The sequence below is a fragment of the Neomonachus schauinslandi genome, chromosome 16 (genome assembly GCF_002201575.2).
Source record: "Neomonachus schauinslandi chromosome 16, ASM220157v2, whole genome shotgun sequence".
Taxonomy (NCBI): domain Eukaryota; kingdom Metazoa; phylum Chordata; class Mammalia; order Carnivora; family Phocidae; genus Neomonachus; species Neomonachus schauinslandi.
In genome coordinates this window covers 58,295,015-58,320,519 of record NC_058418.1, presented here as the reverse complement: position 1 = coordinate 58,320,519, position 25,505 = coordinate 58,295,015, and the positions used below count along the sequence as shown (strand labels likewise).

The window sequence follows — 25,505 nt, the reverse complement described above, 5'->3', positions numbered from 1 at the left end:
CCCGGGGGGGGGGGGGGGGGGGGGGGGGGGGCTGCTGCCCGGGAGTGGGGGGGCTTTGCCCAGCGGTGGGGAGGGGCTCCCTCTCTTCCTGGGCCCTGGGTGGCAGGCACTCTCCATGTGGGGCCCAGCCCCCAGTTGCACAGAAGGGCATCTGGGATTTCATAAGGTGGCTGGAAACCCCCCGAGTGACCCGCGTTCAGCTCTGCTCCCAGAGAGACTGCTTCTGGGGAAGGGTGGCAGGGCCCCAGTCACCCTGCCACCCGTGCTCAAGAGCTCTGATTAGGGAGCAGTGGGGTGTGTACCCCAGCTCGGTACTCACAAGCAGGAACCTCTCAGGACTGGGTGGGGTAAAGCTGAGTCAAGAGGGGGCCCAGAGGCTCTGCCTGGCCCCCCTCCAGGGACCTGCCACTCCCAGGAAGGGCCTGTGCCCAGTGGGGAATATGCAGACAAGGGGGGCTCTTAGCCCAGCACCATTCCCCTGGGACCCCCTTGAGACCTCCTGCCACCTGGGGAGGGAAGGCAGACAAAGTTTCCCCAGCCCCACACAGTTGGATCACATTTTAGATCACGGGGTCTAGCAGTGTGTTGTATGTCCAGGCAGGTCACCCTTGCTTTGGGCATCTCGAGTGGCCAAGAACTCAGTGGGTTGGTCACATGGTGCTCCTCACTGTCCCCAGGCTGTCCACTGCAGACCAGCCTTCCAGGAAGTAGAGGGTTCTGGGCCCCGGAACCCCATTCTTTGAAGGCCACTGCATGCAGGCCAGCCGTCCTGGCCTTGGCTACAGCCTGCGGTGCCTTGGGACCCACACCTCTCTCACGTCCGCTGTGCAGACAGTGAAGTCAGGGCCTGGGCTTAGCCTTCTCCATCATCAAATCAAATAAGACCGTTTGTCAGAAGGTCCCCCAGAGCCCTGCTCTGGTTCCTCCCTTGCTGACTTTTCTCCTGGGTATAAACTGCAGCCTCCAGGGATGTCTCAGGCCTGGCGAGACCCTAGCCACAGTCACACCCCACAGATTTTTCTATTGTGGGAAACCCCATCTGACCCGATCTTGGCACCTGCTGCTGAAAGCCTTCCTGAGGTTTTCCTGTACACACACCAAAAGCCAGATTCGGGCTGCTCCGGGCCCTGAGCCTCCAGCTCCCTGCCTTGCGTGGACTCTGTGCCCGGATCTCCTGAGCAGACCGCAGGGCCTTTGCGGAGCTGAAGCCTCTGTGGCTGGCTGGCTTCTCCATTTGTTTCTCAGCTCAAGATGCCACCTGCTTGGAGGCGTCTTTCCAGAGCACCAGGTGCAGAGTAGCCCCAGACATTCAGTCACCTTCCCCGTCTTCTAGTTTTGATGTTTATTTCTGCTCCCCCTGACAAGACTATGAGCCCCGCAATAGCCGAGGCCTCATCTTTCCATGTTGCTGCTGCGTTCTGCGTGTCGTAGGGTTCTATCAGCGTTTGGTGGCAGTGGACCAGTCCTCCTGCCTTCCTGGTGAATCAGTGGTGTCTGCCCCCCTCCTGCTGAGGGCAGGCGGCAACACTGCAGCTCGGGATGGGGAAGTCACGCACCCAAACACAAGTGAGCTGGCTGAATGCAGAACACCTCCCTTCCCTCTTCTAGTCCCCCAGATGCTGACCAGCCAACAGAAAAAGTTAATATGTACCAGAGCTCAGCACCACCGGTAGGAAATCTGCTAGCCGAAAAGCAGAGTGAGGTTTCAAGGTGGTGTATCTGGGCTGAAGGAAGGGGCTCAGGCTCTTACCTGGTGGGATGTGGGGGCCTCTGCGTGGAAACAGGCGAAGCTGGGCTGCATGGCTGGACCGGGCTGGGGAAGGCCACCTGCACAAGAAACAGAGTAGGAAATGGTCCCCTCCAGGGACGCTTGGGACCTGCAGCCAGAGCTGGATTGAAGAAGTCCGGGACAAGGCAAAACCGTGGAAACTCAGGCCCGTGCTGTGTGTGGGGAAGGGCCTAATGTCCCCTACCCTGCGCCAGAGATTCCCATGCACTGGGCCCAGGCCTGGAGAAACCCCAAAGCCCCCAGCAGAGGCAAACGTGAAAGTTGTCTGCAAGGCCGTTTGCTCCCTGGGGCCGCAGGAAGCCTGACCCTGCCAGCTGTCTGCTCACCAGCCCCCCCGCCCCCCCTGCCCCAAGGAAGCACGCCGCCTGGGGTGGACCTGCTCACACCATGACAGAGCCAGAGCGGCCGAGCCGTCTGGAAGACCTGAGAACGTGAGCACACGTCGATGCCTACCAGTATGTTCCAAACTGCTCCAGGAGTGAAAGGAGCAGAGAATTATACAGCAAAACAGGACAGTGCAAAAAGTGAACTAATGCAGAACGTCAAGGGAGAAAAGTCATTAAAGGTTAATGGATGAATTGAACATGCTATAAAGACGAGAGGATTCGCGGAATGGAAGATGGGGTTCAGGGAACCTCACAGCACGCAGCCCAGACACAGAGATGGGGTTATTAAAGAGAAGCTGAGCCCTGTGCAGGGGAGGGGGGCACCCTGTGGGTAGGAGTGGAGGGGAGAAACCTGCCCCGTGGACAGTGGGGGGCAGGGGAGACCCTCCCCGTGGGTAGCAGCAGGTGCAGAGGTGAGAATCAGGGCTCTGTAGGGTGAATGCCAGGAGGCAATACAAAAGGATAATGGGTGAGCATTTTCCAGAAATGGAGAAATCTCAGATTGAAAGAAAGCAGAGTCCTTTACAGAATAAAGGAAAACAAATCCCTTTTGGACCCACGGTAATCAAAATAGAGACCATTAAAGAAAATATTAAAATTTGCCAGAGGGGAAAAGTGGCTTGGCATCAGACTGCAGATCTCTCTAGAGCAGCTGCCAGAAGGCAAGGGAATGAAATCTTAGGTGCGGAGAGGAAGGGTGGGGTCAGGACCCAGGCCAACTCATTTGGCGGGTTGCTGCCAGGCCTGCCCGGGGGGGACCCCCGAAGGATGCCCATCAGCCGGGGGCGCCGAGTCCAGCAGACAGGACTGGCCACGAGGAGGGGGCCTTCGGGAATAAGCACCGACGGTAAATAATTAATCAACCATGGCGCGCGCGGCTTGGGCCTGAGGTGAAGCTGAAGTCCACACGTGATCCAGGAAGAGAAAGTTGAGAACTTAAGAGTTTGAGCATGTTAGCAGGAGGTGGGAAAAGAAACACCAACACCTGTTAAGGAGAAACGGTGAGTTCACATTGTCAGCTGCGCTCAGTAACCTGTGATGTTTCCTGTCAGGCTGGTGGAAGTATTAAAAACCCGGCTGTATCGGCTCATTCGTAATCATGCAAAACCAGAAGCAACGGAAATGTCCCAAAGACGGGAGAGCAGGTCAGTCCCTGGCGGCTGATAAACTAAAGCAGAACACCGCATGGATGGCATTGATGAGTGGAGGCTGGGCACAAGGGCACGGGGGGCTCGCGGGCTGAGGGGAGTCTTGACGTGGGTGCAGAGCACGTGGGGGAGCACCTCCCAAAGTCACTGAGCTCACGTAATTGTAGCTGGAGAAATTGCTGGAAGCTCTGGGGATGCTCACACAGGGGTGTGCCTGGACTTAGGACCTTAGACTTCAAAATGGCTACAATGGAACATTTCATGCTACAGATATTTTACCGCAATAAAGAAAGTTGTAACGAAAAAATTTCTGGGGAGAAAAGATCCAGACGAGGCAGCACCTCGCAGGCTCGAAATAGCTGACAGGAAGGGCCTGGGAGTATCAGTACCTGACAGCTGGGGTCCAGGTGAGACAGCTGGACAAGCGGGAGCCCCGTGCGGCCGGGAGAGATCGTCTGTCCACAGAAACACGGACAAATAATGTCATCTCGAAACACGGGAAGCAAACACTCCAAATGGCCAGGCATCCACAGAGCCCCGCAGAGCGGGCAGCCGGGGTGAAGACCAGCCCCACCTGCCCGCTCCGGGCTCCAAGGCAGCTGCTGGGACGCGGACCCAGCTCCGTCCGCGCGCGAGCTGCTCCTTCAGCCCCTTGCCCGGCTCACTGCCCAGCTCCCGTGCTGCTTCCTAGGGCTCCCCCTGCCTGTGTCCCCTGCACAGGCAAGCATGTTGTCCCACTGCGGAGCATCTGTGGGCATCTGTGGCCGACTGCTGGCCTCGCCGAGCGGGGGCGGAGCACGGAGAAGGCTGGGGTGGGGGCGCATCCCCCTGGGGGTGGGAGACTCCTGCTAACCTGCTTCTCCTCTGTCCACAGTCCTCATCATGGGGGGCATCGTGGCCACTGCCGGCCAGTTCACCAAGTGGTACTTTGGCGTGTACTCCATGTATCCTGCCAGGGTAGACCCCGGGACGGGGGGGAGTGCTGCTCGGCTCGGGTGGGGACGCGGCTGCCCCTGGGGGCACATCAGTTTCCCTGGGCCCGTTAGACGCCCTGCAGCCGTGGGGAAGGCAGGATAGGGCTCAGTCGCAGTTTGGGAAGCCAAGGCTGGGAGCAGGGGAGTGACTGGCCTTGAGGCTGGCACTGAGGCCTCGGGAATTCTGGGGGTGCCCTCTGTGCCCCCCTTCTATCAGCTGTCCCCCTGGGCAGCCTTGGGATCTGTCCGGGAGTGGGCTGAGCCCCTGTGGCCCAGCTGTGACAGGCCAGCAGGCAGGAGAGTGGCCAGACCTGTTGGAACCTGTTTCCCAGCTGTCTGACCTCCAGGACGCAGCTGCACCCCTGTTTTCTCATCAGCAAAGGGGGCTCACCCTGGCCTCCAGGCTGAGCCCAGCTGTTCCTTAACGGCACGTTCAGTGGCGCAGGCGTGTTCGTCTGCCTGCTGGAGTACCCCCGGGGGAAGAGAAGAAAGGGATCCACCATGGAGAGATGGTGAGTCCCCCACCTCTGCCTGGGGGCCGAGGACACTCCTTCTGACGCTGCAGACGCCCTCCTGGGCAAACAGGCCAGAGCCCGCCTAGCCGCCGTGGCCCCTTGGTCTCTGGGAGGGAAGAAGCCGGGGTGCTCTGGGGGGGACGGGGGCGCTGCTGAGTAGGATACAGTCTGTCTTCTCTCTCCCTCTGCCTAGTGGACAGAAGTATATGACCAAAGTGCTGAAGGTGTTCGGGCCTCTCACCAGGAACTACTACATCCGGGCCTTCCTGCACCTTGGGTGAGCCCCCCTGCCCCCCGCAGCCCCCTGAGGACCAGGACAGCCCTGGCATAAACCCTCCCCACCGCCTGCATCAAGTCAGCCCCATCCCCGCCCAGATACGCTTCCAGACCTGCTCTGTCCGCTCGTGCTGCGTAATGGCTCACAGCAACGCTAGGACTTAATCAGGAGTAGCTGGGGGGCTGACGAGGCTCACCTGGGCGGCCCTGCTCCCTGCCTTGTGCATGCGCCTGCTGGTTCCTGCCAGGGAGGCCGCAACGCCCATGGGCCTCGGCGGACGTGTGAGGTTCCTCCTGGCGTGGTGGGTGGGGGCCAAGCGCCAGCACCCCAAGAGTTGTTAAAGTTCAAATAAAAGCAAAGAGGACAGCTCCAAGGGCCCAAGCGTGGAACCCCAACCTTTTGCAGGACTGGGCGTGTCCTCCAGCCGGGGTCCTGGGGGCCACACACTATGTACGGTCTGTCTGGTCCTGGGGGTCCCGGGGCCGCAGACCCCTCCTGACCGCCCTGCCCCCCTCCCCAGGCTGTCAGTACCTGCTGGCTTCCTGCTTGCCACCATCCTGGGGACAGCCTGCCTGGCCATCGCGAGCAGCATCTATCTGCTGGTGAGTGGTACCCTCTGTGGCTAGCCCCGAGGGACCCTGCCACCTCCGTCCCCAAAGCCAGCTCCGCAGCCTGTGTCCTTGCTCGTGCTGTGACGGAGTCGGTGACTCCGTGGCCACCGTTCGCTGCATGTGTAAAGTGTGCTAACCCCTTTATCTGCGCCTCGGCCCCGCTTTGCAGACCAAGAAGTGGAAAGTCAGAGAGGTGACGTGGCTGGCCCAGGGTCCCACGGCCAGCCAAGGCCCAACCCGATTGGGATCCGTTTGGCATACTTTTCTTATCTAACCCGTTTGGCATACTTTTCTTATCTAACCCATCCTTGCTAACTTGGGGTGCCGTTTGGAGCACTTCCCGGGGAGCACGTTAACAGTACAGATGCCACGTGAATGTTTTCCAAAGCTGCCCCACTGGGCCTGCCCGGAGCTGGGACACATGCAAAGGCCCTGCGGTAAGGATGCACGTCACCCGGTCTTCACAGAAAGGCTGGCGGACTTGGGGAAGGATGGCATGGACGGAAGTCTCGGGCACAGGTTTTGGGCCAGATGCTCATGCTTCTCTTGCGCTGCATGTTCATCCTTCCATTTGTGCGTGTTCTTAAAGGGGCGGCATGTTGTCCCTGCTCTGAATGCCCACGGGCCCAGCCGTTTCACTCCTTGGTGACCCGCCTGCCGGTCCCCCAGCGGGAACCCTTCCTGTCTGTTCGCTCTGCGGCTTCCTGTGTGTGGTCGCGCGGTGCCCGGGGGCGGGGGGCGTCACCTGCATCCAGCCCCTGCACCCTCCGACCATCCACCCCCCACCTAAGGCTGGCTGGGCTGCTGGGTCCTACTTGCTTCCCTCCGCTGCGTGTCTGAGCTTTCTCTTAGAACTGCCCATCTTTCGAGGGAGCTTTTGTCTTTTCCTTATTAACTTGCAGGAATCTCATGAATGTTCTGTGAGTGAATTTCAGACCCTGAATAGTTTCTCCGCCTCAGTGAGGGGTCTGTCACCTTTGTGTGTGAAATCCTTCCCTGGGCGGAACAGAAGTTTGTCTGTTTGCCCTCTGGTTTGTGCCTTTTACAGATGCCCTTTTCTGCCCGTAAGCCGTGTCTTTCTGCACTCTCTCGGATCCACTGTATAGTTTTCCTCTTCAGGGTAGATATACTACTATTTAAGTTAGGAGGTGGGACCACGGATGTTCATTTTATTCTTCTGCTTCATAAGTGACATGTCACACTTTTTTATCAAGGATTGTGGGGTACAGATGAAAAGAACATGTTCCCAAGCCCTCCCAGCCCGCCGAGTGCTCTGCGTCCAGCAAGACCCCATTCTCTTCCTCAGCCTGCTGTGGCTGGTGCCCCCAGGGAGGCCCCCTGCCCTCCCTGGCTGCCCCCGTGGGCAACTCCCACCCTGTGGTCTCACGTCCTGTCCCGGCCTTAGTCCCTGCGGGGGGGTGGGGGGTGGGGGTGGGGGGAGGCCTGGTCTTGGAGCATGCACCTGAAGGGCCTCCAGGTTGCCCTCCCCCCACTGTGGGGTCCTGCCTGGAGAGTGAAGCAGCTGGGTCTGGGGTCCTGGCTGTCACTCCGGAATTAGTGGCTTCAGATGTGGGTCCTGCCCGGTTCCCAGGGGCTGGGGGGAGAGGGTGCGGGGGTGGAGTTGGCCTCTGGGAGGCCCTATCCATCCAGCCCCTCCATATCCTGCAGGCGGCTGTCCGCGGAGAGCAGTGGATCCCCATCGAGCCCAAGCCCAAGGAGCGGCCGCAGGTGGGGGGCACCATCAAGCAGCCTCCCAGCAACCCCCCGCCCCGGCCCCCAGCCGAGGCCCGAAAGAAGCCCAGCGAGGAGGAGGCAGCAGGTGCAGCGGGCATTTCTGGTGGCCCCCAGGAAAACCCGGTCCCAGTGATCGACGAGGTCGTGTGACCCACGTCTCCAGCTGTCCGCCATGTAGCCCCCAAAATAAACCAGAGAGCAGGCTCCTGACTCTCCGCGTGCACCCCACTCCCAATCCGGGTCCTCCTTCAGCATAAATCCTGGATGGGCCACTTCTCGCCCTGTCTGCCTCCCCACCTGCCCATCCCGAAGGGCCACTGCCAAACCGCCAGGCTCCCACAGCCCAGGATGGACGCCACCCACACCACGCCAGTCAGTGCCGCCACAGGGATGCCTCTGGCCCGTGGCTGCGGGGCCTCCTGGACCCTCGGTTTGGAAGTGCAGCCCCTCCCCCTCCCTGTCCCCGGTGGTGTCCGTGGCCCGTGGGGCTCTGCCCTCAGAGCCAGCCACATGGTGGAAAGTCGGTCACGGGCTGACGAAAGTGTCCTTCAGACCCCAGACAAAGGTCACTCCTCCTCCCTTCCCAGGCACTTGTTTGCACACAGCAGGCCTTCATCAGGGGTGGAAATGGCTGGTCAGGCAGGGAGGTGCTGAAAACTGTCCTTAGATGGGCCGGGGAAACTGAGTCTCCAAAGGGGGGTCATTGCCTCGCTGGAACTGCATGGGCTCTGATCCCGGGCGTTCTGCAGGCGGGGTCCAGAGGCTGGGGCGCCAGGCGGCCAGGTCAGTGCTGGGGGCAGAAGCCCCCGGGGCATCCAGGCAGCGAGACCGGCCTTCGGATGGGCCTGGGTGTCTGGTGGGGCTGGAGGGGACACTCAGACACTTGGAGGGGGATGGTGGCTGCACAGGCATGTCCCCCCGAGGCGACACCGCCAGCCGTGGGGAAGCGGGGTAGGTCCCCTTGGTGGAGGAGGGCCTGCCTGCATCCTGGCCAGACCGGGAGCCCAGCCCTTCCGCGGTGCCACGGCCAGAGGTGTAGGCAGGTGAAAACTGCCAGGGCACGCAGGGCACACACATCTCGCACACTGGCTGCCCTCGGGGTTCATGCACAGACATTTCTGGAAGGACGCAGAATCTAGGGCCAGCGGCCAGCCCTGCAGGACCAGCTGGGTGTCAGGGCCAGGCAGGGGTGAGGGCAAGGAGGGTGCCTTCAGCCACTGCCCTCTGCCGGCCGACGCTGTGCTCTGGGGACATTTGTCAATTAAACAACACATTTCACACTTAAAATAAATAGGTGTTTTAGAAATACAGGGGTGTTTGTTCCTGAGGGGCTGCTGGGAAGAGGAAGCTTGAGGGCCGGGACCAGCCTGAGGCCCGTGAGCGTGGGAGGGCAGCCCGGGGAACCACAGACACGGAGGGGACGTCAGAACACCTTTTGTTTAAGCAGTTCTAGATGAATAAAACGATCCCTTCTATCCCAACTGTCCGTGCAGAAAGGGTAAACCGAGTCTCGAGATGGGCGTGACCCACACAGTGCCCCCACAGGCCCAGGGACACCGCTCTTCCATTGCTTGGTCTCCACCATCATTCCTCAGCCCCGAGGCCTGGAGCCTCGGTACCTGCCCGGGGACCCCAGGGGGCAAATAAATAACCAATAAATACGCATAAATAGGAGGGGCCCTCTTCGTAGACACCCCGACGTCCGGTGTGGCCGGCGACGACAGCCAAGGCCGCTGGTCACTGTGCCGACCTGGGCAGGACGCAGGTGCAGCCGACGGGCACGCGGATGAACTCGGCGTGGAAGGAGAAGGCCCCGGGCGCAGGCACCCGCGAGGCGTCCTGCGAGCAGGGCCGGCGGCGGAACACCAGCAGACTCTGCAGCAGCGGCACGGAGTTGAGCGCGGCCGTCTCCCGGCCTGTCCTGGCGCTAATGCAGCCCCTGCACAGGCACTGAGCGAAGGCCAGCTTCTGTGGGTAGCGGCTCTCGTCGGTGTCCACGCTGCGGGGACAGGCGGCTTGAGGCCCCTGCCCGCAGCCCCCCGGCCGCCGCTCGCGCTCAGGGCGCTCCTGGCCCACGTGAGCCGAGGCTGCGGGCCGGGTGGCACGGGGCCCCCACTCGTGAGGCTCATCGTGCCCCCCACTGCCCCCCCAGAGGAGCCCCCCCACCCCTGCAGGGGCTTAAGTGTGGACCTCAGAATCGTCCCGGGCACCCTGGGGATGGAGCCGCGCTGCAGTCTTGCAGACTGGGGCCCGCCCTCCCCGCCTGGGGGTGATGGCCCATCTAGCGGGGGGGGGGGGGGGGGGGAGACACTGAGGCCCAGAGAGGGGAGGCAATGGCCCCACCCCACAGAGCAGGGACCCCTGTCCCCAGGGAGTCCCGCAGCCCTCACCGGTATCTCCAGGGCGAGATGGAGCGCTGGTGGATGTCGGCTTCCAATACCTCCTCAGGCCGCAGCACTGGGCACTGGGTCCCAGCCGGGGGCTCGTCCTGCCGCCTTCTGCGGTCCCCCGCCTCCAGGCTGGCCACCAGGGCTACGGGCAGAGCCTGCTCCCACTTGGCAGCTCGAGCCAGCAGGTGGGGCGGGGCCTGGCCCAGGGGCAGCTCCTCAGCCGAGTAGCAGCGTGGGGTCCCGTGGGGGTGGGCCCCCGCCCAGAGCTGGGGGCCATGGTGGGCCAGGCTGGCAGGCAACCAGAGCAGAAGCAAGAGGCCAGGTAGGAGCTGGTGGACAGGCATTGGGTGGTCAGGCCAGGGGGTGCCCAGGGAAGGGGGCACCTCCCTGCCCTCCCACCTTGCCCTACTTCCCGTGGAACGATGGAGTGCGGCCCTCCCTCTACAGTTGGAGAAACTGAGGCCCAGAGGGAAACTTGACCCTCAGCCCAAGCTCCCCAGAGCACCAGAGCTCCTGGGCCCTGGCTCTCTCCTGTCCCCAGATTTGGGGGGCTTCCTGAACCCCGTGCCAACCTCCTCTGCTTGGGAGCCGGCGGCACGGGGCAGGCGGGGGCGCGGGGAGAGGCAGCGGCTCATGAGGCTCACCATCGCAGCAGGGGCGCTGGGCTCGGAGAGGCAGGTGCACCTGGCTGCGGACCTGGAGGCTGCCCGGCTCCAGGTGCCCTTTATACCTCCAGCCACACCTGGGGAAAATCCGGAGCAGCTTCCTCCTGGGGAAGTGCCCCGGCTGCGCTGCTTCCTCCTCCCCTCCCGGTGGGTCCCCGGCCCCTCCTCCTGCCCTGGGGCGGGCCATGCCCACCCCCACTCCTCCGCTCCCCACCCCCCACACACACTCAGAGGGACCCTGCCCCAGGCTGCCGCCTTGCAAACGGAGCCACGGAGCCACGGAGCCCACGGCTTCTTAGGACGGGGAAGTTCCCGCTGCTTGGCGCGGTGAGTGGGGCGCTGGGGCAGCTCGCTCGTCCACAGGGCTGCGTGGAACTCCTCCAGGGCTGGTTCCCCAGCTTGTGGACACGCGCTTGGTCCCGTTTTTCTATCTGAGATGGTCCAGGAGGGGCCCCGTTGTCTGCCTGCCGCTGCGCAGGTGGGAGAGAGTCCGGAAGATGCTCCGTCCGGGAGCCGGGGGCCGGGGGCCGGGGGCTGGCCAGTGTCTTCAGGTTCTGGGTTGGGTTTCTGCGGATTCACTCAACAAAACCTCACTCTAGAAGCCAGAGATGCGGGTGAGGATGCCTTGGAAACTTTAAAGTGCCGCACCCCGAGAAGCTGTATTTGAGGAGGCCCCTCTCGGGGCTGCAGGGGGCTGCGGGGCGACGGTCCAGGCCCTTTGGTTGTCCCGAAAGGGACAGTTGGAGGCCATCTGGCAGAGCTCTGGACGCCGCTCCCTGGGTCCCCTGGCCACCCCTGAGACGCAGGGCCCTGTGTGTCCCGGTCTCTCCTATCAGAGGCTAAAGCATCTCCCAGCTGACGAGGGTCTGAGGGCAGGGGAGTGGCCATTCCCTAAGTCTCCAGGGACACGAAGACCCCCTGGGGGAGCAGGGCTCTCCCAGGTGTGACTCTGGGCAGGGGTCCTTGCAGGTGTCTGTACGGGCAAGTGGGCTGCCCTGCGCCCCTCTCCCTCCCGGGGAGCAGGACAGGGTTAGGGGAGACCCTGTCCCTCGCTGGCATGGAGGAAATGCTCCTTCCCAACAGATGGATGGATAGATGCGTTGAGTCCTCAGGGCTGCTCCTGCCTACAATGCCCCGGTCCCTGGTCGTCAGCCCTCTGCTTGCATACCTCCTGCAATGGGGAGATCACCACCCCCTGCATTAGTTTGCTAGAGCTGCTGTCACTAAGTACTACACACTGAGGACGCCATAGTTCTGCAGGCCAGAGTCTGAAATCAAATTGTGGGCAGGGTCCATTCCTTCTGGGGTCTCCGAGGGAGGACCGTTCCCACCTCTTGCTGCTTCCGGGGGCTGCTGGTGATTCTGAGTCCCCTGGCTTGTGGCCACGCCGCTGAGACCCCTGCCTGTCTTCACGGGGCCTCTCCCCCGTGTCTGTGTCCCCTGCTCTGTGTCTCCTAAGGACACTCACCTCATTCAGAACGATCTCAAGATCTTTACCTTAATTATATCTGCCAAGACCCTTCATCTCTTCACAGGGACTGGGGCCAGACCTTTGACGTATTTTGGGGGATACACAGTTGAGCCCAGGACCCCCTCTACAGGGCGGATGCTGGAGGACCAGGAAGCCCCTCCCAAGGCCGGCTGACCGCCGCCTCCCTGTCTCCGGAGGGTGAGTTCCGGTCTCTCCTGTGTCCCCCCAGGAGGCAGCGTGAGCCCCTTGAGGGCAGGGGCAGCGGTGTGGTGGCCCCGAGCTGGTCCATCCACAAATATGCTGGAACGAGGGCAAGAGGGACAAGCCTGACTCCCCAGGGAGTAAAACGGGGTGACAGGGCCCCAGTTGCGGGGTGCTGGCAGGTGAACCCCAGCCTGGAGGCCGAGGGAGCGAGATGCCCGCCGCGCAGTGGTCTCGCCTTCTTTTTTGGGGGGGTCTGCCCGCACACGTACATGGGTGTTATTTATGAAATGAAACGGCTATAAATGGTCACTTCGGCCGCGGCTGCCCGGCAGCTCCCCTCCCGCGGGGGCGCGGCTGGATGCACTGGGCAGGCACGGCGGCGCCCTGACCAGCCAGCCCCCCATGGGGGGTATTTCCGCATTTTCTGTGCCTTTCCAGAACAGCCCATGGGTGGGCACCGCGCTCGGCAGAGGAGCCCTGGGACCAGGCTGCGTGCCCATTCCGCTTCCCGGCACCACCGCCCCTCGCGGCTCCACAGCAGTCCCCAGGGGGGTTGGGGTGGGGGGAGAACGGGCTGAGCGGACCAGGGGCAGGGCCCGGGGGTCGGGGGTCGCGGCGGGCGGTGCCAAGGCCGAAAGGATGCAGGGCGGGGGCCCAGGCGGCACCTCATTCCTGCGGGCGGCTGAGGCAAGCACAGAAGTCCCGGGTTGGGCAAGACTGGAAAGGCGCCACCGGAGGAAGGCTGGAGGGAGTCCCGGAGGCGGTGTCCCGGAAGGCCCCGCCCTCAAACCATGCCCCTTGGACCATGTGCTTCTGTCAGTGTCCTGCTGAGTGAGGCGGCCGGCCTGCAGCCCTGGGGGGGGTGACAACTGTCCCTGGGGGGAGCCGGGCAGCTGGCGCGTGGGGGAGGGGCGGGGGGAGGCCCAGGAGCCCTGCCGGGTGCTGTGAGTGACCGAAGAGAAACCCAGAGAAACTTCACTTTCACCAAACGAGCTGCCGCATTAGCCTGACATGTTCACTCATGACGTTGGAGATTGTATCTCCCATTTGAGTGACAGGAATTACAAAATAAAAGACCCTTGTTTTGTTTCTTTTTATCCACTCAAGAGAGAGAGAGGCCGCGGTGGGGGCTGGGGGGCGTCAGCAGGAGCCAGGTGGTTGGGCAAGGAGTATGGGAAGGCCTGAAGGGATGGGGCGGGCTGGCCTGAGCTGCCAGAGTTAGTGTGAGTAGTTGTCAGGTCAGAGTTCCAGGAACAGGAAACAGCATGTGCAAAGGCCCTGGGGTGGGAGAATGGCAAGCAGGTGGGGGTGGGGTGGCTCAGCATGTGTCACGTGGCAGGGCTGCTCAAGCTGTGAAGACTGGACCTGGACATGGGGGGCAGTCTAGTGGACAGACGTGGAACTGGAGGGACGGCCCTTAATTTTCCCCACTATTTGCATGTTAACTACAGCCAGGATCTCAGCCATCATGTTCCCTGGAGTGCCAACATGCCTGAGGATCCATTACATAATAGAGGGCTTCCTTTTTCCAGATGTATGGCACGGAATGTTCTTTCCACGAATGTTCTTTCCACCAGACTGGGCAGGGGGAGAGTTGGCTCAGGCTGTGGCCCTTACCCCTCCCTGGACAGGTACTACTGAGTCTGGCCCAGAGCAACCATGAGCCCAGAAGGCTCATGCTCGTTTAAACTGGGCTGGGGTTGAGGGGACCCAGGGCCGTGGTTCCAGCCTCGGGGTCAGAGGCCCGGGCCAGGTCAGTGGGGCAAGGAGAGCTACGTGCAGACAGGGACATGTGGTGGGCTCACCTGCGGGCTCCCAGCTGGCTTGTGGGGTGCAGTGGCCCCGGGGGTACAGAGCACACGGGGTCAGGCTGGCCCCCAACCTGCCCTGGGGTCTGGCTCTGTGTCCTCGAAGGCCACCCACTCAGAGAAGGGGAGTTCGCTCTGTACCCGGCTTGACGGCAGATCAGATAAGCCTTGAAAACATGCTGAGACACAGGGTCGAGGCCGCCGTGGCGCAGGAGGACTCACACATCCTGCAGGACGTGGAGGCAACACGGAACACCATCCACGGAACGCTGACCGGGCTCACCCCCAGGCCCCCAAGCTCTAAGGGCCACCCCGGCTCGGGGCAGAACCTGAGTGCAGCTCAACGGGTCCCACCGGCAGGGGAGAGGCCCCGGGGCTGCTGCCTTCTGAACCGGCCCCTGCAGCCCTCCCCAGACCTGGGGGCAGCAGCACACGCCCCAGGGGGTGTCTGGTTTTAAAGCAATCTGAGTGCGGAGGGGCGCTGACCCCACCCACCCCAGACTGTGCGGGGGCGCTCCGAGGCCTCGGTGCTCCTCAGCGAGCTCACTCCCCCGAGAAGGGCCGCGGCCAGCACCAGGGTTCTCCCTCGGCGGTGGTCTTGGTGGTGATGGGGCTCTCCAGCGGGGAGCGGGGGCTGCGGCGGGCAGCAGGGCCGCAGGGCGGTCCTGGGCCTGCCTGCATGCACACGGGGGAGCCTGCGTCCACACCAGCTTTGGGGCTGGGGGCCGGCCGAGCCCGACGACCGTGCTTCCTGGCCTCTCCGCTCGGGCACCCATTTCGGGGAAAGCAGGTCACCGGCGCGAGCGGGAGGTGCTCCAGTGTTCAGGAGGCCCCGCCAGGCCCAGGCCCACCACGAGGACACAAGGTGCCCTGCCCACGAGGGCCGGGGGGCACAGCCCCTGCGCCGGCAGCACCAAGGGCATCTCTGATCAGGGCCTCCGTCAGCCGGGGCCGCCGGCACACCAGGCCCACGGAATCATCACCACCAGGGCAAGATGGCTGCTTATCAAAATACTTTATTTTAGGAGACCCCTCAAAAAAAGACCCTCCACATTACACAGACGCCCAACAACACCCTCAGCCTTTTTTTTTGGTCTTTTCTGTATTTTTTGTTTTCCTTTTTAAATCAACTAAAACAATCTGATGCTTAAAATAAAAGACAGGAAATATTTCCCAATCGGACTTCAGTCAAGAATATATATCTATTTTTTGACCCTGGGGCCTGGCGGGGACGGGGAGGAGGCTGCTCAGGAGCATGGGGCGCTCCCGGGCCGGGAAGGAGCGCGTGCGGAGGACAGGACGCAGGGCAGGCTGGCTGGCAGCGGGGAGGGAAGGCGGGCAGGCGGAACTGGGCGCCCGGGACTGATCATTTACATAAAACTGGTGCTGCGTCCTCGCTCCTGCCGCCGGCCCCGCCGGCCCGCCGGCCCCTCTGGCGGGACTTCTGCTCTGGGATGGGGCTGGTTCAGTCTGGTCTGGTAGGGAGAAGACTGGGATTCAGCATCATCTTCACCGTGTGTGGCTTCTTTTCCAGCTGAGAAACTTTTTTTTCTTTTTTAATTTTTAAAAAGATTCACAGCCAAAATGAGACGTTAACTTCAAAATCCAAGACGGCTGTGCTCACACTAGTTATAAAAACGCGAGAGTCTCTCACTGCGGCGGGGGCCGGGCCCGCGGGGCCCCTACACCTTCCCGGGGATCTTGGCCCGCTTGCGCGCGATGGCGTCCTCCACGGCTTTGAGCTGCTTCAGGAGCTCCTCGCGCCGTGACAGCGTGCTGGCCTTCCCGGATTTGGTGCCGCCGGACACAGTGCTGGCAGGGCCGGCGTCCGAGGCTTTGCCGGGCACACTTGTGATCTTACTGGAGCTCTTGGACTGGGGAGACAACTGGCGCTTCCTGTGGGGGGAGGAGCAGGCCATCAGAGGGTCTGCCAAGAGCCTCCCGCTGGGCAAGGACACGGGGCCCTGGCGGCCACGGACACAGGTCTGCCTCCCGGCGGCAGCGGGCCAGGCTGCGGTGGGCAGTGCCCCTCTCCCGCCCTCGGTTGTGCAGCGTGAAGGGGGCACAGCGTCCAGGGCTCGGCTGGTGCCCTGCTGACCTGTCCCTCCTGCTTCTGGTGCTTCTCTGCGGCCTCCCCCGGTGGTGGGGAGAAACCCCATGGTGCTGACCCAGGAGCAGCCCTGAGGGCCGGGGCGGGTGGGGGGCTACATGGATGGCCGAGTCCCGAACCCGTCTGGACCACGACCCTGAGCGGTGGGCTGGCAGGGAAGGGCCTCCCAGCCGGCCTCCTGCGGGAAGGCAATCTCTGCCCTGCTTCCGGGGCCGACGGGGAAGGCAGAAGCTGGGAGCACCAGGCAGCCTCGTGCCTCAGGGCCCTTGTCCTAGGACCTGCTGCGGGGCAGGAACGCTCTGGCTAGCCCGCCCTGAGGCCACGGCGCCCATGTGGCGTACCCAGGGCACGGGTGGGCGCTCACCTGTCCGGCGGGGCCACGGGCACCTTGGAATTCTGGCCTCTCTGCCGCTCTGGCTTCGGGGAGCCGAGTCTCCCGCCTGACTTCCGGTCCCGAGAACCTGGGTGACACGGGACGAGGTAAGAGCCCGGTCCGGCCCAGCGTGGGCCAGTGTGCATGGACAGGCATGGGGCGGCCTTGCCGGACGCCGGCGACCCCATGCCAGAGACGTGGCAGCTCAGTACTACCTGCATGTTCTCACAGGAAGAGGCAAAGGGCAGAGCGGGTCGAAGGAGGGGACAGGACCGGTCCTGTCGCAAAGTGAAGCCCCGATGCCCACAGAGGCCAAGGTCAGGACAGGCCAGCGAGCTCCCATTTACCCAACACAAAGACCCTCATCGCTCACACCTCTGGACTGGGAACGAACAGGCAGGGAAGCGTCGGAAAAAGAAGCCAAGGCAAGAGGCCGGGGTGCTCGCCGGCCGCCGTCCAGGGAGCGCGGGGGCGTGTGTGAGGGCGGCGGGCGGCGGGCGGGGGCGGTCAGCGCCCGGGGAGCACACGGGCTCTGGCGCCGGCCGGTCCTCGGCCCAGGTGGGCGTGCCGCGGCCCCGGGCTCAGCAGCCCGGCGAGGGGCGCCCCCGCTGCCCCTGCTTAGGGAGGAAGGATGGCTGCGCACCGGCCATCGCAGCCGGCCGGCAGACGGCCCGTGGACAGCCGGGGCTGGACTGCTTGCGCGGCAATGCCGAGCCCCCCGCCTGCACACCCTGTGCCGTCACGGAGGACCGAGCCGTTGTCTGTCAGGCAGACACCGGAGACGTTTGCAAAGAACAATGACACTCCCAGTTTTTGTTCACGGAAATGTGGTTACTTTTCATAAGAAATGTTATTTGTGTTAAAATATAACACTTGGTCACTGTTATTTTAACATTAGCAAACATTGACGTTTTCCCCCGAGTTTCAACTTCTAAAACCTTAACATCGATGGCTGGAACCACACCAGCGCTGGCTCTGTGGGGCCCAAAATGAAGCGCACACGGGGTCCCGGCCCCTCAGCCCCACTGGGCCCTGCGGGGGTGGGAAGCTCACCTCGGTCTGGGGATAAGTTAGCCCGCTTGGCCGGAGGAGGACTTTGCCTGTCTTTGTCCGAGGGTTCATAGCGCTTCCGGCTTCCTTTATCGGCCGCCTGGCACAACGGAGGGGGCACAGTGAGGACGGCTGGCCACCGGGTGGGACCAGCGCCCCGCGGGAAGCAGGGGCACAGCGGTGGTAGGCTGCCACACCCGCCCCCACGGGCCCCTCCTGTGGCTGCCCACGGGGCCCCGAGGGAGGCAGGGCCCAGGGTTTCGGGCCTTCCTTCTCGGCAGCGAAGGTGCCCGCAGAGACACTGTGTTCCCTGGGGGCCACCAGCCCCGGAGAGGACCCCAAGGGACCCCGCATCTCGCCCTCCCAGTCCTAGGGAGCCTCGGGGACGTCAGCTCACACAGGGCCAGTTACACGGAGAAGGGCCGGGGAGAGCACCCACCACCCCCGGGACGCTCTCATCTCCCAGGACATGCTATTGGGCTTCGCCACCCGACACCCACGCCTCCCCCGTCACCCACGCCTCTCCCCATCAGGGCAGCAGGACAAGCGGGCTGATGTCCAGCCACCGTTCACTGGCCCCAGGAACCAGGATGCCCCCCGGGGAGCTGGGCTCCCGGAACTGCCACCAGGAGTGCCCACGGCCTCACCTTGTTCAAGAGCGTCAGCTTGATCTCCTTATGGGCGACAAACGTGCCCTGCTGGGGCTGCCCGGGGGGCCCCTGCTGGGGGGCCATGGGCTGCTGGGGTTTACCGCCGGCAGAAGGCTTTGAGGACTTGGGCAGCTGTGCGGACGAGTCCCTTTTCCGCTTGTCTTCTTTAACCCCATCTTCTTTTTTAGACTTTCCTGCCAACAACAAACGCTAAGTCACAGTCACCATCCTGGCATGGCGGTCTCCTGGGGGCCGCCTGGAGGGGGGACGTGCTAGCAGCCAGGCCACGTGTCCGTGGGACGGAGCTGGGAGGTTCCTGCGCTTTCCTGTGTAACCAAGTGAAGCAGTGCACACACCCTCTTTCCATGAGGGGCCTGCCCACCTCTGCAGCCACAACGCCCAGGACACGAGGAGCCCCCTGTACCTTTCTCCTTCTTGGTCTGGGCTGGGGTGGGGGACCGCGAACTTGCTGAGGACACGGGGCTGGCCAGGTCTGCGTACATGTCGTCCGAGTCCACGCTGTGCACCGAGCTACTACTCGACGTGGCGCTGGACACCGAGGAGACGCTGCTCACGCTCAGGGACCTGGACACACACAAGCACGTCTGCACCCACGTGGCCCCAGCGGCGAGATGGCCGGGGGCCAGAGGCCACAGGGGGGCCAGCCGTGGGTGTCCACGCGCACCTTCCCCAGCCTCCAGTTTCGAGGAACGTGTACTACCTAACCGGAACTTCAGGGGGGAAGGTGGGCGGTTTAAAGGGGCCCCACAGTGAAGGGACACCCCAGTCACGGAGTCGAGGGCCCTCGCATGAATGAGCAGCCAGCCTGTTTGCTGGGCAGGGACATACGACGAGTGACTAGCTGTGAGCGAGGCTGGTGATGACAGAGCTGAGGGCCCAGGCTGTGAGGCCCGAGAAAGGACAGGGCTCTGCCCCGCGGCCACGCCAGAGCCCAGAGCAGAGGCGCCCCGGCCCCGCACGCGGCTCTGGGAAGCATGGGGACGGCGGCCGGCTTGTAGGGGCTGCTCCCACAGCCCGCGCTGTGAGGACGACGTGCCACCGAGTCCGAGTCCGGTCACTCTCCGAGAACTCCGCAAGGACCCGGGCAGAAAGGAAGGGCCTGGCTCTGTTTAAAGGCTGGGTCTTTAAACCTCTTTGAGGAGGACCTGGGCTGCCTAGAAACGAACGAGGACGTCCGCTCTGGGATCTAAGGACTGATCCGACAGCGTCCCCTCTTCCAGCAGCTTGACGGCGGCACTCGTCCCTACCGGACCGGCCGCCACTGGGCGCCTCGAGCACGGCGGGTGGGGGGGCGGGGGGCCGGGGGGGCGCCGACAATGACCTGGATCTGGAGCTGGAGCCGCTGTAGCTGCTGCCGCTGCCGCTGCCGCTGAGGGTCCGCCTGCAACACAGACAAGGCCCGTCTCACCGGGCGGCTCGCGGGGCGCGCAGTCTCCCCTTGGAGCGAGAGGCCGTGTTCTCGGCGTCCTGCGGCAGCACCGCCTCCTTCTAGGGGAGACCTCGGTGTCGACGGGCGCCTGCCGCCCGCACAACCACACCTTCTGTCCTTAGGTGCTCGCGCCTCCCATCGTGGTCGGGGGAAACCGAGGCTCGAGGACGTGATGTAACAGGACAGGGACCGAACAGGCCCCCAGCCTCAGCTGCTTCCCCCAGAAGCCCCCCCCCAGCTCGAAGCCCGTTCGCTCACCTCCTGGGGGGGGTCCTAGCTTGCCGCTCCCTCCTCCGGGCTTCCCGAGGGTCTCCTGGCTTGGCGGGCTCGGGGGCTGGAGCAGTGGTTTTGGGGGCCTGTGGTGGGGCTGGAGGTGGGACTGGCTTCTTCACGGACTTCTCTCTGTGACAGGAGACGGGGGGAGGGTCACACCGGCCGCACAGGCGGAGGACGGGTCCATCTGAAGAGCCTCCAAGAACCACAGAGCTGGCACTGTGCTTCCTCAGGAACGTGCCCCCCCCGCCCGCCCACTCACGGGCCAACCTCCGAGGGCACCAGTGCCGCTCACATGTGGGACCCACGCTGCAGCAGAGAACGGCCCCAAATTTTCTGTGCTGTCAGTGTGGGGAGAATACCCTGCCGAACATTCTGGTAACACCGAACGCTCACGGTTCAGGTGGAATCAGCAGGAAACAAAGTCTTGGGCAAAAGCAAGCTGCTCAGCAGAGCATCAGGGGCGAGTTAAGACCCGTGCAGACGAAAACGCCCGCACGACCTGCCTGCCATGCGGCTGGGGTCTGGATTGGGGTGGCCTCACATGTTCGCTAAGCCCGTCACACAACTTAGATGGCTGGGGTGCCAGGCATAAAGTACGCCTCCACACTGCTCACTTTCTAGGAGGGGGCGACTCCGGGTGCTGCAAACTCCCGAGGGCTGCTGGAAGGCTTGGATCAGGATGCAAATGTGCAGCATGGAGCGTTTCAGCACCAGCCACCTGGCGAGTGCCAGGCTATCGGCCGCTGAGTGAGCCACACGCGTGAGGACAAGTGACAAAGGAGGGTGGCGCTGGCGCCACACGGGCACACAGGCCCGTCCGCTCACACGTGCCCCGGCCTCGCCCTGCAGGCCGCAGGGCCAACTCCACCACCTGCTGCCTTCCCGTGCTCCGCACTGCTCGGGAAGGGAGCCCACTTCCACTCTGGGGGAGCATGGGCACGGCTGCAACCTGAGACACCGCACGCCAGGGGTGTGACATCTGTCTGGTAAGTTCCAGATGTTTCTAACTTGTCACGTTAGTCACAACTGTTGACGAGGATCAATGGGAGCCACTCTAGGAACAGCAAATGTGAACAACGAGGCCAGTCTGGTGGGGCCCCCATTCTCTGCATGCCCTGGACACAGCCCAGGAAGCACAATGGGAACCACCTCCCTCCTGCCCCCTGGAAGAGAACAGCGGGGCCTGCTCCTGGCAGGGGAAGTGGTCTAACCCCAAGGAGCACGGCCATCACCATGGTCTATGCAGGGGTGCAGGCACGCTGATGTGCGTGTGGCCTCAAAGTCCACATGTCAAGAAGCGAGAGGCTAAGTCTGTGCCCTGCGGTCCCCGAGCCTGATCCCCCAACACCTCTGCCCACCCGCCAAGGGTTCTCACTGAGACTTCTTCACAGATGCAACAGGAGAGAGAGAGAGAGAGAGCAGGAGAACCTGCCCCGTGGGGCACTTACCCTGCTTTCCCAGGAGGCAGAGCCGGCTCCCCCTTGGTTCTAACAGAAGGTCTGTGCGGGGAAGGCGTTGGAGACGGGGAGGGGGACGAGGAAAAGGACCGGGACCTAAGGAGAAAACAAAGGCATGAGGAGGGCATGCCACGGTGCCCCAGCCTGCACTTGAGCAAGCTAGGGACGTTGCCCGGACACAGAAAACGTCGCTGCACGTCTCTACTTAGCTGCCTCAGATTTAGAATGGGCTTCAGATAGTTCTTGGTCTTTTCCGAAAACACACTAGAGGGGAAAGGAGTAGCCAGGCTGATGGGTCCTGCAGAAGGCCTGGGGGCCGTGTGGTCAGGCTGGGAAGGGCACATGCTCTGCGTTGCTTAGGAAGTCCAGCAAGGACACGGTGACACAGGTAGAACAGAGGGCCAAGCAAGAGAGCTGGGCACTGAGGCCTAGGGGGCTGGAAGGTGCGGGGTGGGCAGGGTGGCCGCGAGCAGCATGAGGTAGGGACTGGCCAAGCCCGCAGAGTGTCCCCCCTGAAGCAAACAGTGACGGGCTCCAGTTCCAGGTGTCAGCAGCATGGACAGAGAGCCCCAGGACGGGGAGTGGGGGTGGGGTGGGTGAGTGCGGGGAGCTGGCCAGGCAGTTCTGGAGGCCAGCCTAGCCAAGCTGACGACTCCACTGTCCCAGGATCCAGCACCACACGGCGCAGGAGGCAAGCCTCCGAAAGGCTCCCGGGCGGTCGTTTCTCCCGACTTAGAAGCTGTCGTGGACAACTCCCCATTTTCAGCCAAGCAGTGGCACCAGGTAAAATAAGGCGGGGCGCCTGCAGTCACACACATTGAGGTTTTAGAGACAGAGGGGCACGGAGGAAATGCCCGGCTCTTCCATCCTGACGCTCGCTTCGCCTGGCTGGGGCTGCCCACCAGGGGAGATGGGCAGGGACACCCCCGCTCACTGCCAAGGGGCTAGAGCCAGACGGCGCAGCCCTGTGCCCCCGCCTGGTGTGCGCGAGGTCCTGGTCACCGACTGCGACGATGAGGTCTCTAGTCCAGGCCCCATTGTGGCCTTCCCGGGGAGCTACAGCACCCTCTCTGTGTGTTTATGGAGACAGTGGAGCTGGGGGGTACGGCCTGGAGGCCCCCACAGGGGCAGTCCTCCACCTCCACCTTCCTCTGGCCTTGGACCTAACTAAACCGTGAAGGGGATGAAGGGGATGTCCCCACATGCGTGTCCCCTGCAGGCAGGGCATGTGGGTGCAGGTGCAGTGCACGCCACCTGAGCTGGTTGGAAAGTCAGAAGCAGCAGACGCAGAACCTGAACAGTCCTGTTACTTGTATTAATCAACGACTCGGTTCCTACACAAATGACAACGGAGAATTCTCTAAAACCCCAGAGTTTGTCTATTTTCAGTGGGAAAAATACACGTATTGTTTGATCTTTCTAGGAACGTCCAACAGAACTTTCTGTGAAGATGCAAATGTCCTCTATCTGAGCACTCCAAACAGGACCCACGCACACTTTAAAATTCTAACTGAAGGACACTGTGCATCACCACACGTGGCTAGTGGCCCAGCGGACAGTGCAGGTCCACAGCACGTGGCGACGGTGGCCTTCTGATTTCAGCACACCCACAACACAGGTCGCATCGCTGCTGCTTCTGAGCCACCTCCTGACACGTGCTCTGTGCGCTGAGCCCTCGGCACCTGCAGTTTGTTACCTGGCGACGCAGCCGCCTCAACACACAGCGGGGGCTGTTCTGAGAGCAGCTACGTGCCTGTAAGGACGCCGTCGAGGCCGACTGGACACGGTGCAGGTGCCCCGGCTGACCCGGGCCGCACCCGGCCGCGCCCACACTCACCTGGACCGGCTGCCTGAGAACGAGCTGTGTCTGGAGGACCGGCTGGAGTAGGAGCTGTAGGAGGAGGAGCGGGAGCGGGAGCGGGAGGACCCGGAGCCGGAGTACGAGGACGACCGAGACGATGACCTAGACAGTCCAAGCACAAGGTGGGAGAGGGGCCGGTCCTCCTCCAGCAGCCTGGCCGCTGCTGCCGACCTGCTACCCTCAGGCACAGACCCAGATGACATGGCCACACGTCCCCCCGTCCCCGTCTGTGCACACCCGCCCACCTCCCACTCCCACCTGCCCTTGGGACACCCCTGCGGGCACGCTGCAGTCCAGCGCCCTCCTCGCGGGACTCAGGTTCAGAAAGCAAGACCTGGGTACGGGTGTGCGCCCCACTGCTGGCAGACAGCTCCCAGGCCCTGGCCGGACAGCACACCTGCATTTCTCTCTCTGCCCGTCTGTGTATGTAATGAAAGCCCTGGGTCGACGCTAACCTCCCCAGTCCTCGTCTAGCACGGCGGCCTCCCGCCAGCCTCCCTCCCACCACCCACCTCATCCCTGTTTGTTCAGACCTAGCGTACACATGAAGCCGAAATGCACAGGAGGAAGAGAGGGGCTGACTCCTTGACGGGGCTTATGCCATCCTTCTGGCCTTCGGCCTCGTGGGGTCTCTCCCAGAGGGGCTGGGCGAGCTCTCTCCCCTTGCTGGCCCCCTCGCCGGGTCTGTGCTCCATTCTGGGTTGCCAGCATCCTGGCTGAGGTCAACTGTTTATTTTGGGGGTGTGAGGCCTTACTGAGGTTCTAAACATCAGTTCTGCCTGCCGCGGACGCTCTAGCACCCCAGTTACTCAATAATTCTCTGCTGGACAAACAGATGCCTCTTTAGTCCCGACTGTTCTCAGGCCAGAACGGCGCAGCCCTCCGGTGGCGTTTATGAGCCAGTCTTTGTGACCGGCCAGCCTCCTTACCTGGAGGAATTGGAAGCAGAGGCCGATGAGGCTGATGTTTTCCGACGCCTTCGTGCCCGGCTAGGGGAGACAGACACCCCGAGTTTCTTCTTGGGAGACTTGGACCGGCGCCAAGGGTCCTTCCACTCGTCTGCTCGCTTCACCTGCGGCCCTGCAGCGGCAGCCTCCTTCTTTGGTGGCTCAGCTTGACGGCTAAAATCACAGAGGCGTTAGCCACTCTGGGACCGTCCTCTCCGACAACAGTGCCGTCCGATGAAGGCAAACGAGAGGCAGGATGGTGGCATGAGCGCCTGCTTCAGGGGAAGCCTGACAAGGACCAGGTCGCCTACCGGGGCAGCAAGTCCTCCCTCGGCAGCAGGGCTCACTCCACAGACGGTCTCCACGCATTCATGTCCTTCCTGGAGGAACAGGTCTTTCTCCTTCACGGTAACTAACCACACCGGTACTTACTTTTTTGGGTGTAATGACTTACAGAATCCCCCACCATACTGCAAACTCTGGGAAGGACAAGGGTGGCCTTGTCCGACATGTCCTCTCTAGAGCCGGAACACAGTGGGCACAAAACAAATACTTAGTTCAAGGGCAATAAAGTACTTATTGCCCTCAACTTATGGTCAACTAATCTTTGACAAAGCAGGAAAGAACATCCGATGGAAAAAAGACAGTCTCTTCAACAAATGGTGTTGGGAAAATTAGGCAGCCACATGCAGAAGAAAGAAACTGGACCATTTTCTTACACCAACACACAAAAATAGACTCAAAATGGATGAAAGACCTAAATGTGAGACAGGAATCCATCAAAATCCTAGAGAACACAGGCAGCAACCTCTTCGACCTCAGCCGCAGCAACTTCTTGCAAGACACATCACCAAAGGCAAGGGAAACAAAGGCAAAAATGAACTATTGGGACTTCATCAAGATAAAAAGCTTTTGCACAGCAAAGGAAACAGTCAACAAAACCAAAAGATAACCAACAGAATGGAGCAGATATTTGCAAATAACGTTACAGATAAAGGGCTAGTATCCAAAATCTGTAAAGAACTTCTCAAACTCAATACCCAAAGAACAAATAATTTAGTCAAGAAATGGGCAGAAGACATGAGCAGACATTTCTCCAAAGAAAACATCCAAATGGCCAACAGACACATGAAAAAATGTTCAACATCAGTAGCCCTCACAAAAATTCAAATCAAAACCACATTGAGGGTGCCTGGGTGGCTCAGTCGTTAAGCGTCTGCCTTCGGCTCGGGTCATGGTCCCAGGGTCCTGGGATCGGGCCCCGTGTCAGGCTCCCTGCTCGGCAGGAAGCCTGCTTCTCCCTCTCCCACTCCCCCTGCTTGTGTTCCCTCTCTCACTGTGTTTCTCTCTGTCAAATAA

At 62.2% G+C, this 25,505-nt stretch overlaps 3 protein-coding genes across 5 annotated transcripts in view; 1 reads left to right on the top strand and 2 right to left on the bottom strand.

Moving 5' to 3' along the window:
• Positions 1 to 7,726, top strand: part of LOC110591514 (cytochrome b-245 light chain) — an 8,356-nt gene extending 630 nt beyond the window's left edge. The window contains exons 2-7 of one of the 2 annotated variants that reach the window (XM_044911271.1): positions 3,228 to 3,320; positions 4,198 to 4,267; positions 4,735 to 4,809; positions 5,006 to 5,089; positions 5,610 to 5,691; positions 7,369 to 7,726. In XM_044911271.1, coding sequence (XP_044767206.1) covers positions 3,275 to 3,320; positions 4,198 to 4,267; positions 4,735 to 4,809; positions 5,006 to 5,089; positions 5,610 to 5,691; positions 7,369 to 7,584 — 573 coding nt within the window. In that variant the 5' untranslated portion in view covers positions 3,228 to 3,274 and the 3' untranslated portion in view covers positions 7,585 to 7,726. The remainder of the gene's footprint in view (positions 1 to 3,227; positions 3,321 to 4,197; positions 4,268 to 4,734; positions 4,810 to 5,005; positions 5,090 to 5,609; positions 5,692 to 7,368) is intronic. The other variant, XM_044911270.1, reaches the window with a different exon arrangement.
• A 1,445-nt stretch (positions 7,727 to 9,171) lies between these two features.
• On the bottom strand, positions 9,172 to 10,471 carry IL17C (interleukin 17C). The gene is made up of 3 exons (XM_021705121.1): positions 10,397 to 10,471; positions 9,825 to 10,153; positions 9,172 to 9,433 (listed from the first exon to the last, which is right to left on the bottom strand). The coding sequence occupies exons 1-3, from the start codon at positions 10,469 to 10,471 to the stop codon at positions 9,172 to 9,174; spliced, it is 666 nt and encodes a 221-aa protein (XP_021560796.1).
• A 4,504-nt stretch (positions 10,472 to 14,975) lies between these two features.
• ZC3H18 (zinc finger CCCH-type containing 18) overlaps positions 14,976 to 25,505 on the bottom strand; it is a 60,622-nt gene continuing 50,092 nt past the window's right edge. For both annotated transcript variants that reach the window (XM_021705672.1, XM_021705673.1), the window contains 10 exons: positions 24,129 to 24,320; positions 23,176 to 23,301; positions 21,330 to 21,434; positions 19,864 to 20,007; positions 19,498 to 19,557; positions 18,580 to 18,740; positions 18,153 to 18,349; positions 17,509 to 17,605; positions 16,447 to 16,543; positions 14,976 to 15,868 (listed from right to left, as the gene is read on the bottom strand). In XM_021705672.1, coding sequence (XP_021561347.1) covers positions 15,655 to 15,868; positions 16,447 to 16,543; positions 17,509 to 17,605; positions 18,153 to 18,349; positions 18,580 to 18,740; positions 19,498 to 19,557; positions 19,864 to 20,007; positions 21,330 to 21,434; positions 23,176 to 23,301; positions 24,129 to 24,320 — 1,393 coding nt within the window. In that variant the 3' untranslated portion in view covers positions 14,976 to 15,654. The remainder of the gene's footprint in view (positions 15,869 to 16,446; positions 16,544 to 17,508; positions 17,606 to 18,152; positions 18,350 to 18,579; positions 18,741 to 19,497; positions 19,558 to 19,863; positions 20,008 to 21,329; positions 21,435 to 23,175; positions 23,302 to 24,128; positions 24,321 to 25,505) is intronic.

Excerpts from the sequence above, each read along its gene's own strand:
- IL17C (XM_021705121.1), bottom strand. The coding sequence starts at position 10,471 with ATGGTGAGCCTCATGAGCCGCTGCCTCTCCCCGCGCCCCCGCCTGCCC. Across the intron at positions 10,154-10,396 it reads CCGGCTCCCAAGCAGAGGAG|CTCCTACCTGGCCTCTTGCT; the intron begins GTTGGCACGGGG and ends CCTGTCCACCAG. Across the intron at positions 9,434-9,824 it reads ATCTCGCCCTGGAGATACCG|CGTGGACACCGACGAGAGCC; the intron begins GTGAGGGCTGCG and ends CTGTCCCCGCAG.